The sequence below is a fragment of the Podarcis bocagei genome, assembly GCF_964188305.1.
Source record: "Podarcis bocagei genome assembly, chromosome: 17".
NCBI lineage: Eukaryota > Metazoa > Chordata > Lepidosauria > Squamata > Lacertidae > Podarcis > Podarcis bocagei.
In genome coordinates this window covers 10,280,134-10,294,856 of record NC_138143.1, presented here as the reverse complement: position 1 = coordinate 10,294,856, position 14,723 = coordinate 10,280,134, and the positions used below count along the sequence as shown (strand labels likewise).

Sequence of the window (14,723 nt, the reverse complement as noted above, 5' to 3'; positions counted from 1 at the left end):
CCCCCAACCTATCCTGGGGGAGGAAGTTTGAGCAATATGGGAACAGAGGTGTCAAACTGGGTGGACCATTTCCTTGTAGCATAAAATGGGGGAGTAGACACCCACTCACATATGGTTCCTGGGATCCTCACTAATCCAGAGTCTTTAAATCTATATAGTAAACAGATTTTTGCTCAGCATAACTTTCTCAAATAAATTCTATATAATATTGTTTGCCTTTCCGTCCTTCCACTGCGCTGCCCTTTGGAAAGTTCAATATTATTACACAAGCAGCACAAAAAAAGAGGGAAGGCTGCCTGCATTTTGTTAAGGGAAAATAGCTATGTAAATCTTCCAGACCAGCACAAGTATCTGAAAGCAGAAGCAAGGGTCTATCTTCCAAGCATACATACACTGGGGGGAGGGCGGACCTATCAATCTCACCTTACAAAGCACACATGTGTGCATGCATGAATATGGCTCTGAGATTATAATTTGAGAAAATGACATGCAAAACACACACACCAGGAAAGCTTAATGTCACGCTCAGCGTTAAATCATGCACTAACTTTGTTCATGAGTGAAGGTCTGCAATATGAAATTATAATGCAACCAGCAGTCCATAGATCTGCTCCCTCTGAGAAACTTTAGACTGGTAAGAGCACTGACTAGCATTTCAGCTGCTGGACAGGGATCTCGGTAGAGTGTCGTCAGGTCCCTAGCTTGACTGAAGGGCTTCCGCTCAGCCAAGCCTTTTTTTTAAAAAAAATGTATTTTATTTAGGATTTTCTTGTTTTACAGAAGTGTAGTGCCTCGTATTTTTTTTTCATGTAACATTTTTACAAATCCGTTTCATTTGTTGAGGCATTAGGGGGAGAAGAAAAAAAAGAAAAAAGAAAGGGGGGTGGAGAGGGGGAAGATGGATGGGGTGGGGTCGGGTGGCGGTGTTTCTATTATGTTTAATGTATGTAGCGTTTGGTGTCAGCGTTGCTTGTGTTGTGTTCCTTTGGTGGTGAGAGAGGTTGGGGTTGGCCAAGCCTTTTTAACTTCTAAACCTGTTCTCAGTAGGTCTGCAACATTAAACCAATTAACTGGTTGGGAGCAATTAAACCCCTTTCAAGTGACTGGAAAAGCAATGCCCACTTAATCATCTGTCAACACACTGAGCTACATATGAATTATTTTTAAGTATTTAAAACCAAAAAGAAGACACCTAGCAACTTTTCTTGTGACGTATTAGCAGACAACACATATGTCGTTGTCATAGCAGAAAGTAGAAGACTTTCACTGAACTTACTTTTTTAAGAAGCACAATTGTGCAGCATGCAGATTTTGGTGGGCACACCCCCACACACTGCTTGTTCACAGCAGCAAAGGGATCATTAAGGCCTAGGCTTATTTGGCTGCATAAGGTTAGTTGCTAGAAGCCTCCGATACTGTGCTAGGAAAAAAATGCAGAGTCTGCAATGCATTGTGAAGTTTCAGCCACATGTGCACTAAATGCTGCTTCTGATGCTATGTGCTGCTTTGTGGGTCCCTGGATTTGACTACAGGAAATGCAAATGGACACCTCATTACCCTCACATTCTGAGCAAACATTAGTACCTCTCGAATCAGAACCTTCCTTTTCCACACCACCCCCTTCTTGCTTTTTTTATTGACAGATCAGGAAGTGCTCTCACCACTGAAAAGTTTCAAAGGCTAGCATTCTGGGGCCAGTAGAACTGGATTCGGCTCATGCCTGGATCAATATGAAGAGATTGGACATCACAACTGACAGTTTGTCAGGTAACACAGAAAATCACAACCTTGGGGCAGATAAACATCTTGTAATGCATCAATGATGCACAAGTGTGTGCTGAGGCATGGTGCCTAACAAATCCTATAGAAAGGAGGCTATGGAATTGTGTAGCATCCTTGTTCTTCTTCTCGAAGATCTGGAAGATATGCAGTGCAAACAGGGAACTGTCCTTCAGCACAGAAGAGAACTCACCCACACACATAATCCATCAATCAGATAATGTACTGGACCCGAGACAGGAGAGTGCTGGGTTCACTCCCATTTGACCTCCAACCTCAGCAAATGACCTTGGGCCAGGCTCCATCTCAGCCTAGCTATTTTACAAGGTCACTGTGACTATTATTTAAAAGGAGGAGGAGAAGTGAGGAGATTATATATATACCGCCTGCCCTGATGTCCTTGGAACACAACAAAGGTAAAGCGAATGTATGAGGAGCAAGAATGTAAGAGCACTGCCATCAAATGGACTGCACCCACATGCAGGGGATAGCGACCGCCATCGCTTGCACATCTGTCAACACTTGGGTTGCGATTTGGAGCAGATACCAGTGTTTCCTTACTGTTCAGAGAAGACAGCGGAAGGCAAGCTGCTGAGTCATTTCGATTTGTCCAGTGGAGCTTTGCAGCAGTTATATAACAAGCAGTGCTCTTTCCTTTCCTTTCCTTTCCTCTCCTCTCCTCCTAGAGCTGGCAGCAGAACTCAGAGGAGTTCTGGCCCCCAGCCTTGCTCTTGCCAGGGCCCGCCTCCTTGCCCACTGCTTCCAAGCATCCCCTTAGACCCCCGCTCTCTTCCCTCAGGACAGAACCGAGGAGCCCTGGGCACCAGAACTGGCCAGGTCGCTTGCCCTTTAGATTGCTGGTCGTTGCTGAAAGCACAAGGGAAGCCACTGTGATGGAACAGCTGGGGGCGGTAGGTGGGGGAGGAGAAAAGGGAATAGATTTGAGGGCAGAAAGGAGGAGACCCTCCCCCCCCCGCCTGTCTGTGAGGCAGGGCCAAGGGACCAGATGAAAGCCGCTGAATAATGGATAGGCAGAAGGCACAGCGGCGGGGGAGGAGAAATGATGCGCTTGCTCCCTCTCACGCAAACATGGCAGCAAGCACTGAATATTTCATGCACAGCGTGAAATTGAGCATTCAGGGTGCTGTGAGGCCAGGCCGCGATGCTCCCTGCGTGATAAGGCCCAGCTGCCTTGCTCAGTCCGACGGTGCCCATTGAGTGGGTTTAAAAGTGAAGGAGGGGCTGCAGGGGGGAGACGTTTTCCAGCTACGCCTCAGGAACCCCAGTCAGCGTCCATCGCCAACTTAGTAGTGCAACTGCCCAACGATGCATCCGTACAGCACCATGAGCATTATGGCCGTTGCACTGGGATGGGGCTCTCGAAAGCAGTTCTCTCTCATCGCCCTCACCAATGATCTCCATAGCCCCCGAGGGGGGTGAAATAAACTCTTGGGTCAAACTGGGGTCACGATGAACAATAAGGTATAAGCCTACATCTCTGAAATCTGAAGGTTTGAGTCTCTGGCTACGATCCCATGCATGCTTACCTGAGAGTTAAGCCCTGGAAGAGACTCTGAAAGACCCACGGATTTATTGTGGCATCCGCTTTCAGGGGCTATGAGAGGCCAACCTGATAAAAAGTGTTGTGCTTGCTTGGAGTACAGAACACTTTGTGCATCTGGTTAAACTGCCTCCAAGCCCAGGGCAAGGGCAGGCTTCAAGCTTGTGGGCTCTACTTTGTTGTTGTTTTTATTCAAATTCTAAGGAGAACCAACCAGAGCCAATTGCAAAAATAGTGGCTCGCTGGGGAGGGCCCAACCAGCTGAACATGGTAGGTCAGGGGAAGGGTCTACTGGGACCCAAGCATTGAGATGATAAACATACAAATCTGTACCGGAGTGAGTTACTGCAGCTTAGGGGATTGGCCTACTTTAGAAGGCTGGAGGGATGCCATTTTGTTGTTGCTATTTAACAATTAAGAGTCAGAAACTCTTGCCAGTCGTTCTGCTGCAAATCATCCAGTGATCCATCAGAAGATCCAGATTTGCTTTATTGCCCTCCCCAGCTCTCGCCTATGAAAAGATAATCCTTCTTCATTCTTTTCATCTTTAAGTTGCCACAGATTTTGTTTTTAATGCAGCAAATATGGCTCTAGGTTTTCACTTAAAACCATGTGGGCAGGATCCAGTTAAACTAAACATCTGAAGCCAAAGGTGGAATGAGCTTCCAGTGGTCAGGGTTGGGTATCAATCAGTCCATCCGTTGCGTAGTCCTGATGCCCTCTATGTCCTTCATGCTTTCTGTTCCCCTGCTCAGCATCATATATAAATCCTGAACACCAAAATCCTGAGCACAGATCCTATTGTGCAAAATAGACACATGTGAGCAACTTGATCTTCATGTCATTTGTTCCATTCTGAGAATCTGAGCTTCCATGGTGCTGAATCTGAAATGTTCTGGGACAGAACTTAATGAGTTGTGACTGAAAGCCACGGAAGATGGAAGGCAGCCTCTTGAGCAATGGCAGGGCCAGAGTGCTTTGAGTCGGACTTTAGAAGACCGACAAGGAAGGGATGCATCCAGGTGCAAGAAGAGTGAATGGCTTGAAGTTTCAGGGAAGTACCACCAAACAAAAGTTAGCAAGGGCATCCCTTCTGCGAGAGTTCCTGGCGGCTGCCCCCCAAAAGGAATGTGTTCTGGGGCACAATTGGAACAGGGGCACAGCAAGATGATGAGTTACGGGAAAAGGCTAACTAGAAGCAACTGCAAGTCCTGCAAGTTCATGCACATGCAAGCCCAGCATAGCAACCAAAGGCCAGAAGAAACAAGCGCCCTTTTCAACCACCAAGAGAACGATGCCAAAACACAAAGGGCTGCAATTATTCATGGAGTACCTATAAGCAGGTAGCTTTAGAAGACACACAGACACAATGGGGAGAACTTCCTAGTGCATAATGGAACCAGCTGCCTATAATATTATTGAGCATATAAAGCACAGTGCTTTGGAGTATTCTAAGTGTGTCATATTTCTACAAAAAATTGTAGAAACCTTTCAGGGAGAGGCTGAATGGAGCATCTGTTGGATTTGGTTTAGTTACAGAGTGGCCAATCCAGACTACATGGTCTATTGAGACTCTAGTTCCAGGACCAGAATTAACAAGACAACCCCCAGAAAACTGCATTTGCCAAGAACCATCACAACCACTGGAAAGATGAGACAGAAGAAGCTGATCATCAAAAGCCAACTGAAAAATGGCCCCAAAACATCACCCTGGGCTGGCATGAAACAACCAGAGAGCATGAAGAACTGAATTAAAGACCAGCTGCCCCAAGGTGGTGAAAATCACAGGCACATCATTCTCCCTAAGACAAAAATAAAAAATAAAAAATGCACCACACAAAACACTAATGGCAACCACAACAATGTCTCAAGAAAGCACAGAGAACATAATCTCTGTACATGATCATGGGGTGCTTATTAGGTGTGGATATTTTTGAGTGGATGTGGAACATTGTCATGATGTTGTAAGGGTGGTAGACCAGCAAATATATCAGGTTGCTGTAGTGCCAACCCCAAAAGCTCAAGGTGGCAGGCTATGGGGAAACAAGGAACGCTTAAAACCCAATGGCACACTAGGCAATCCAAGAGGTGTGGACCCTAAAATGCATTGCAATGTCACCAAGGAGGTTTCCCCAGTACTGCAGACAGTGCTACAAAACTCAGATATATAAGCTAGGTGCCAAATGGTTACTTAAACCAGGTTCCAGTTGCCAAAACAGAGTGCCATTTGGGGGCCGGACGGCTCAAAGGTCATATTTTTTCCATATGACTTTTCGGTTCTGATTATGCAGATAAAATAAAGGAATTCTACAGGATGTGTTGCTAGTGTGTGAAAACAGTCAAGATCCAAGGATCCCCAGGCATGCACCTCCAGATGGTGATGTCGGAAAGCATCCTGGCGCCTGGCATCTTAACTTGGTTGCAAGTGGTTGACAGGCAGGTGCAAAATGCACCTGCCAAATTTCGAATGCTGATTACAGGTGATGTGTTAAAATTAATCCTGGAGTATGCACTGCCTTCCTGTCTCCAAGCAACTTGCCTAGGTCACCAGTGAACCCCTGATGGTCTTAATCAGAAGATGAGGGACACTGCTAAAGAACCCCTCCAAATGTTGGATTACAACTCCCATCATCCCTAGTTGCTAGCCATACTGGCTGTGGATGATGGGAGTCAGAGTCCAACAACATCCAGAAGGCCACAGGTTCCTCACCTGATAATCAGATCCATCCATACTATGCACCAAGTATCCAGGTTCAGTGTGCAAATTTCACACACACAAATAAATTCCAAACTGGCACACTTTGCACTGAAACAAGTATTTGCTTTTGTAGACTTTTGTACTTTTTGCTTTGTTTTTGCCAAGCGTTCGGAGAAGCCTTAGGAGAAATAGCAAGGCATGCATAGAACCTAGAAGTAAGATAGCAACACTGGGATAACCAGCCAAGTCATACCTATTCCATGTTTCCATATGAAAGACCCTCCAAGATTTCAGTGGTGAATTTCTCAAGAACGTGCAGTTTGTACCAGATCTAAGATATTGCACAGGATTATGTGCACTTCTGGCGTGTAGTAGTCTAGCCATATAAACCACAAGCAGCCCAGGTGACAAGGTCATTTGTTGGCTACTAATTGCAAAGCCATTTGGCAACGCTGAGAAAAGGTCAACTTTATTCAGCTCAAGTCTTACCCAGAGTAGACCTACTGAAATTAATGGACATGGCTCACCCTGTGAGCTGCTGTGTTCTTCCCCCACCCCATGACACAGGAGCACTCAGTTGAATGCCACACTTTCCCTGCCTCTAGCCCTGATTTACTAGGGTCAGGGAGGAGGGGAGAATGGCGAGGCTGCTGCCACTTGCGCCTTAAGACAGTGGAGAAACAAGGAAAGCGAGGAGTGAAAAACAGCATGTTTATTTACAGAGCCTGGGCCAGGCTTCAGCCACGCCAACTGGTGAAGCACAGCAGCTGCGACCATCTCACACAACACAATTAAGTCCCATTCCCCAAGCTGCGCATAACGACTAACAGAAACGAGGAGGTCTGGCTCCCAACCGGCTGGCTCCTTCCTTGAGTAGAAACAGGGATGGAACTCCCAAAGGGCCAATTTCCTGTCTGAACTTGCTGCTCCGGGGCATTCGTGCTCCACCCCACCCACCTGCCCCTGGCTGTTAGCACCACACTAAAAGCTTTGGGAGAGGCCTTCTGACGTGGGAAGGGATTAGGCCCTGGGCAGAGGAAGAACCTTGCGAGTCCTTCCTGCAAAGAGGCTGAAACACCCTAAGCTGTTTCCTGTGTCTCCTGTGATCTCCCCTTCTCCCTTTGCCTTTCTTTCCCATCCCAAGTGATCCAGGATTGGCTTGTGCCCCTAAGTGACAGGTGGGAGAAAAGACCCAAAAGGGGTCTTTCGGTGGGCAGCAGAGAGCCTTAGAAAGCATACGTGGTAAAGAATAGGGGAAGAAGGAAGGAAGAGACAGAGAGAGCAGAATGACTGGCAGACTGCACACTCCTTGCCAGCTTAAAGGACAAGGCTTAGACCATGTACTGGTCAAGGCCATTTTAGCTGCACCCTGCAGGATTTCAGTTCTGCTCCTTCCCTGGAGGTTTTAAAGCAGAGGTTGGGGGGCCATCTGTCATGGATGCTTTAGTTGAGGTTTCTGCATTGCAGGGGGGTTGCACTAGATGACCCTGCTACTCTATGTTTCTACATGATCAGTATTTCATCTCACAGCCTTAGGAAGCCCAGGTGATAGAATTATTCACCCAGAGGTTGACTGAAGACACAGAGCATGCAGCTCCATATTAAGTAAAAACAACACGCCTTAAGACAGTGGAGAAACAAGGAAAGCGCAAAGCAGCACAAAATCCAAGAGGAGCCGATTGGTTCCAATGGACTGCATGGTTGACCTTGGCTCGGGGTTCAAATCCCAGTCACCACCAGCTGATCAGAAGCCAGACTCAGTTTAACCATCTGTGAAGTGGAAACAGCAATGGCCTTACATAAGAGGAAGATCAACCAATTTAAGATTTTGTTAGCCAAATCCCAAGGGGAAAGCTGTGACAGTCTGATGGAACAAAAGACAACTAGAAGTCTTGGAAACTGATTTATGATGCCATAAGCTTTTTGTAGGGCAAATGTAATTAATAACTAGACATCACATGGACACCCACACGAAGGCATCACAACAGCGCTGCTTATTTTAAATATGGTGTTGGTAACCACGCTTGTGAAGACAATACTGCCACTAGCCAAATGTAGAACTGGCTATTGCAGGTCTCTCTCCCTCTCCCTTTCCCTCACAAAACGCCTCAAAATCTAAACCAGGGTGTGAAGGGCTGTAGATGACAGTCTCTCTTTTCTGCCCCGTAATGGGTATTGTGGAGATTGCTGGAGTTTCACCAGGAATAAGGGATGGTGGCTCAACCTGTCTGGCGTCAAGCTAAGGCCTTGCTCCTCCTGCTCCAGGCCCCACAGATCCCCATCCAAACTGCCTGCAGAAACAGCATGCCCAACCTTGGCACAGATTACCCTCCCTAGTGCAGAGGTCGACCCTTTAACCTGCCTGCGCCAGTGGGGAAAGGCTATTCGAGCTGCCATTTTCTTGCACTGTAACTTTAAGAACCCAGTTCCCCCTCCTCTCCATCTCTCTCTCTCTGCTGCATTGCTGACCCTGTGGCTTTTTCTCTCTCTCTCTACCACCCCCCTTCCTGCCTTTACACCCACAAGTGAGATGCGGTGCATACAGCTATTACAGAAAGAAAGCACACATGAATCTAAGCCACCACTCCAGCCCTACACACACACCCCACTCCTTTCTCCCTCCATGCCCATGCTTTCCAGAGGGTGGGGTGCACATTGCAGTACGGCAGGAGTGCACAACTGAGCAATCGCTACAAGGTCAAAATGGCTTTGTGTCATCTACAAAGGCTGTTTTCCCCTTACGGTGGTCCCCGCCTTTTTAAACCCTAAATGTGGCATGAGCAGGCACTCATATCTGCCCCCACCCCGCCTACCTGCAACCAGGCGCATATTGCACAGAGGGAAGTCTGGTCACAGACCCACCCATGCCATGCTTCCCTTGCACGCGCGCGCGCGCGCACACACACACACACACGGAGCCCGCTGGGTCTTGCCACCTTCCTCCCTGCTGCTGCTCACCCAACCTCGCCATCTCACACCCCTATTCCCCCGCCGCCTGAGACACGCGCGCTTCCCCTCCATCCCTTTTCCGCATTTCCACCCCGTCTCCTCCTCCTCCTGGCAGCATTTGCAACAGCCTCAGTACAAGCCGATTGTGCGTCGGGGGAGGCACTCAAACCCCTCCCTGAAATGCTGCCGCCAGCTCCTTTTGTTCGCCTGCAATCCCCCTGCCAGCAGACTCGCTCTCCAGCTCGCGGGGGGGGGGGTGGGTCGGTGGGTGGGTGGGGTGGGGCCCAGATGGGAACGTCTCTCTAGGAGAGAGGACGAGGTTGCGGGGGGGGGGGAGCGGGAGAGCGCGATGCTGCTTTTCAAAAGGATGGCATTTGCAAGCGCGCAACAAAATGCAACGCGCCAAGGAGGGCGGCGCGTCCCTCCCCCGCTTGCGTGCAGAGGGGCGGCGGCGGCAGCAGCAGCGGAGAAATGCAGGTTCTAGATAGACGAAGCCCCCTTGCAACGACATCGTCGGCTCCCCCGCCCGTCCCGTGGCAAGCCGGATCGCTTTCATTTCGCCGCTTGCCCTCCCCCTCTCCAAAGCACCGTTGGCGGAGGCAGCGGGCTGCAGCAGCTCCTTCCTCGCCTCCGAGGAGCCGCTTGGAGATGCGCGCCCGAGGGCGGCATGCGGAGAGGGCCACTGCGCGCCTTCCCGGCCCCGTCGAGCACGAGGTGGCCCGCGGGCGGCGATCCCACCCAGCCGAGAAAGCGGCGTGCCTTACGCGCGCCTGCATGGCGGCAGCCAGACGTGCGCGAAGTACCAACGGTTGCCCGCGGCCAGCTCGAGAGAGACACACCCCGAAGCGACCGAGGCGCACAAAACGCCCAGACACCGCCTCCCCTCCCAATTCCTACGCGCAATATCTCTCGGATCTCTCCAGAATCCCGTCGGGTTGCATCCAAAATTGCAAGCCGCTGAGCTAGAAATCTGGCTTAAGCTGGGCCACCCTGCGGAGGCAACGCGAGGAGGGGGGGGGAGCGCAAAATGTCCTTCTCTCCCCTTCTTGCACGACCTCCACGGTGATGGATGCGTGCAGGAATGGACTGTTGTATCTGCATAACCGTTCCCCTCCAAGAAAAAAAATCAACCACACGGATAGGACACCCCCCCCCATTATAATAGATGCTTTGGTGTGTTATGGTCGATTCCATCGTCCTCCGAGACGCAGCTAGCTCCGCTTCGGCCATGCACTCGAATACGCACACCCTCCCCAAGGAAAACCCGAGAGAGGCTCGCCCTTCTCTCCGACCTGCACAACGTACTATAGCTGACACAATCCAGATACGTGTGTGTGTGTTCGTGTGAACACGCTCTTTAGCCCTTCTCCGCCCGCCCGCAATCTTTTAACGGGGTGGAAGGGTGTCGTATGGATCCTTTCAGGCTCCCGAGTCTCCAAAGAGCCCCCCTTGTGTGCGCGCGTGTCCCTGGCGAAGGGGGCGAATGCGCCGGCGGAGAGCCACCGCGGCAGAGATTTCGCCTTCCCTTTCACCTCCCGGTTCAAGGCCAAAGCTCCCCCGAACGAGCAGCGGGGAGGGGCAGGGCTCTCCGGAGCGCCGTCTCCGCTACATTTCCCCCATCCAGCCCGCCGCCGCCCCCGAAGCATACAAAGGAGCGCCGGAGCCGCGAAATACCTACAGTGACCATGCTTAGGGCGCGCCGGGATCCTGCCGGGCGGCGGCGGCGGCTCCGTGGACGGCTCTAGAATCGGGCTTCTTCGCCCCCTTCTTCTTCTTCCTCCTCCTCCTCCTCGGGTGGGGCGGGTCGGAACGGATTGGCCCCGGGTGCGGGGCGGGGGTCGCCTTGCCTTCCCGATCGATGGCGAGTTGGACCCCCCGGCGACGGTGGCGCATACAAAATAAGGGGGGGGGGACCGTCCGGGTGAGGTGGGGGGAGGGAGGAAGCGAGGATAAATTGCTGTCCCGGGGGGGCGGGGGAGAAGCGGAGGGAAGAAAAACCCTTATTTTTATAAAAACAGCTTCCCTCGCGAGGAGAAGGGAGGCGGGGAAGGAACGGAAGAAGAGGAAAAGGAGAAAGGATGGGCGTCGAAGCGGGATTTAGTCCGGAGAAGGGAGCCGTGAGGAATGTTAAAAGGAGAGGAGGACGGAGCGGAGAAAACAGAAAAAGAAAAGAACGCGGGAGGGGGGGAGTAGAACGAGAGAGAGAGAAATGGGCGGATTATTTTTTTTTAAGGGGGGAAATTAAAAAGGGGGGGAAACGGAGGAGGGACGGACGGGAGGCGAGCGACTCGCGGAGATTCACACAATGGTCCTTTAAACGCCCTTGACTATTTACACCCGGGGATTTTTGCGAGGGGGGGAGAGGGGGATGGGCGGGCGCTCTCTTCTCCGGGCCCCCCCTCGGGGCCTGTCCTTGGCCGCGAGCAAGGCGCTAGTCCGTCGGGGGCCCCGGCCGCCGCAGCTGGGCTCGCTCCGCCGCCCGCGCAGCCCCTCAGTGGCCCCCCACCTGCCGGGCCAGAAGCTTTTATGAGCCCCCCCCCAAGACTGACAGGGCCCCCGCTCATTGGCTGGCGGCGGCGAGCCATCACGGAGGCGCGCTCCTCCCTGCTCCGCTTAGAACCCCCCCCCACCACACACACACGGTGGAGAGGCTGCGTGGGGAGGTAACGATGGGCAAAGCGAAATGCGCGAAGGAGAGAAGACGAAGCGCCCCCCTCTGAATCTTTGCTTCTTCTCCCTTTCCTTTATCTCCCGATGGTGAACCCTTCCCCGCCCCCGCCCCCGCTGCAGACGCCCGTTCAGACGGGTATTTAGGCCACCCACCAGCCCAGGGAGGAGATAAAGCGAGGAAGGCGCCATTTAGAGGAAGGCATAGAACAGGTGGTAGAGAAATGTCTCGCGCATCCTGCCCCAGAAAGCGGGGTGGGGGGAGATAAGGGAGATGGTGGAAGGAGGAAAGAGCTGGGATAGCTCCGTCAGTACAGCATGGCAACTCTTAATCTCAGGGTCATGGGTTCAAGCAGCACGTTGGGCAAAAAAAATCCCTGCATTGCAGCGGGTTGGACTAGATGACCCTGGGGTCCCTTCCAACTCTGAAATTCTATGATTCTAAGAGAGAGAGAGAACACACACACACCCCACATACACACACTAGCTTCCTTAGGACAATGAAGAAAGTGCTGGAGCATGTCTTTTTCAAGGGGATTAAACTTGTAATTGAAGATTACTTTAATAAAATTAAAAAAAAAAGAAAGTGCTGGAGCAGAACTATCAGATCATGTGAAACTGCACGGGATGCAGTGGCGTAGCGTGGGTTGTCAGCACCCGGGGCAAGGCAAGTAATTTGCACCCCCTAGCCCGTGGATTTGCGCCCCCTAACCCGTGGATTTGTGCCCCCTAACCCTAACCCCCAGGTGTTGTGCCCGGTGCGTCCGGCCCCCCCTGCACCCCCACGCTACGCCACTGACGGGATCCACAAGTTGCCCCCCACAGCAGCATCCCTGCAGCATCGAAGAGGATGCTGTGCTGAGCACAATCCATTAGTTGCCCTCCAACATCCTCTGCAATGTTGGCAAGGGACACTTAGAATAAGAGCCAGCCATGCCAGGTAAACTGATTCTGGTTGCAAATGAAATTGCTCCGACTGAAATCCAGAATGTATATTCCAGACTCCAGTTCTCTTGCAGGGCTTTGAGGTGGTGCCCATACATGCATGCTGAATTGGCCAAAGGGAGAAAGGGCAGATATCTCTCACAAGGGAACCACGCTTAGATCTGAAGCTGAAAGTTGATTCTCTGGTATTCGAGAATCAGTGGGCACAGAGAGCAAGATGGCGACTGTGGAGTGAGCAAGTGTTCACAGCTAGGTCAGGGAACTCAAAAATAGCTGTCCTCACAACTGAACTTGTGTTTGCCCATTTTGCATGTAAAAGCATTAGATTGGAAGTTGCACACCCCGGCTCACACAACTGAGTTATTTAATGGCATATCATACCCAATCAGGTGCCATATTCCTGTAACGTTCAACTTAGACTCTAGTGTCCTGGGTGATCTCTTGGCACCAGCTTGGTAAACCCCAGACAGAATTACTCATCCAAGTAAAAAACAACTGAGCTCCTTCTGTTATAAAGAGACCCACAGTTACTCCAACACTGAGGGCTTCTAAATGAAACATACCTGATAGCGGTTCGTCTGCCTGAGACAAGTCTGAACTTGGCTTTGTTTTTTTTAAATATATAACTGAGAAAAAAAATTTGTCACAGATGTCCTGAACATTATTATTTCCCTACTCTAGCAAGTATCCCAGAGATGCACTGCGCACCTGAGAATCCATTCAGGCATATTAGAACTCAGGTAGGGTTACCAGACGTACCAAGTTCCCAGGGACAGTCCCCCAGATTTGCAAATCTGTCCCCGGACAAATTCTGTCCCCAGAATGTCCCCAGATTTGCAAATCTGTCCCTGGGAAACATGGCAGCAGCAGCCACAGCAGCCCAGAGCCAGCCTGGTAGCGCAGTTGGCTCTGGCTGGCTTCAGGAGCTGCTCGCTGCCATGGTGCCTGCCATTTTTCCTTGCTGGAAGTCCCCATATGATGTATCTTGTGCACAACACATCATATGGGGACTTCCAGTGAGGAAAAATGGCTCCAGGCTGCTGACTGCCCCTGCTGCCGAAGGGGAACTGAGGACGTCTGGCGGTACAGATTTTCCTGCCCCCTTCCCCCTTTGTTTTGACTGATCAGGGGAGGCTCGGGAGTTGCGGGTGGGCGGCCATTGCCCAGTTTTTAAAAAACTCTGCGCATTTATGTTTCACAGGGTGCAAAAGAAGGGCTTTACACCTTTATACAATATGCATGTGTGCTTGGGCCCAGGGTCTTTTGCCTCATCATCCCCACTACTGACTCCCTGTTGCTACTCAGCTTAAAAAAAATAAAAATGTCCCCGGATTCATTGAAAAAAATCTGGTAACCATAAACTGGGGGAGGGGGCAGACTGGGCAGCTACTGCTTAAGGATCCTACCTGCCTAGACAGCTCCCCCCAGAAGAAGCCCACTCTCAAGCAATTTCTCGGTCTTCCCTTAAATAATCTTGAAAATTGTAGTTTGGTGAAGATGATGATGATTTCCCTCTTGGGGGCAAGTTGCTACCCCCCCTCACACAAAACTATCATTCCCAGGGCTCCCCATGGCGAGGGAATAGCTATTGAACCCATTGAAATCTGTAGTGTAAATACACTTCTCTTGGCTCCGTGTGAAGCAAGGGTTTCCCAGCCCCTTAACCTCTGCTCTCCAATAAAAATATGGAAGTGTAGGAAACACCATTGGTTGAATCCATCTAGCTCAGTATTGACTTGCAGCATCACTCAGAGGGGTGGGATCATTCCTTGTCCTACCTGAAGATCCTGAGGATTGAACCTGGATCTTCTGCATGCCCTTGGTGCCATGCCCCCCCCATCAGTGTACTTTGTTAGAGTGCATGAGAACCATCCATACTTGGGGATTGCCCTTAACAGCCCTTTCCTAATCTTGCAATTGACTAATTTGTCTTACAGCGTCAGAATTTTGCTGCCAAATTTTGATCCCGGATAATGTCCTGGACACAAGTATTCACCAAACTGGAGTCGAGCATGTGGAATTGCAGGGACTGCAGAATTTCTAATTTCAGCAAGGGGGAAGTGTGTGTTTTCATCTCTGTGTGTGCCTCTTGTCACTTTTCCATTGGCCTTGGTACTGCCGTGT

General features: G+C 50.7%; 1 protein-coding gene across 6 annotated transcripts in view; it reads right to left on the bottom strand.

The window, feature by feature from the left end:
- ELAVL3 (ELAV like RNA binding protein 3) overlaps positions 1-11,485 on the bottom strand; it is a 78,651-nt gene extending 67,166 nt beyond the window's left edge. For 2 of the 6 annotated variants that reach the window (XM_081176796.1, XM_081176797.1), the window contains exon 1: positions 10,666-11,484. In XM_081176796.1, coding sequence (XP_081032922.1) covers positions 10,666-10,674 — 9 coding nt within the window. In that variant the 5' untranslated portion in view covers positions 10,675-11,484. Of the gene's footprint in view, positions 1-10,665 lie in introns of all 6 variants that reach the window. The other 4 variants (XM_081176798.1, XM_081176801.1, XM_081176799.1 and 1 more) reach the window with 4 other exon arrangements.
- Positions 11,486-14,723: the final 3,238 nt, after the last annotated feature.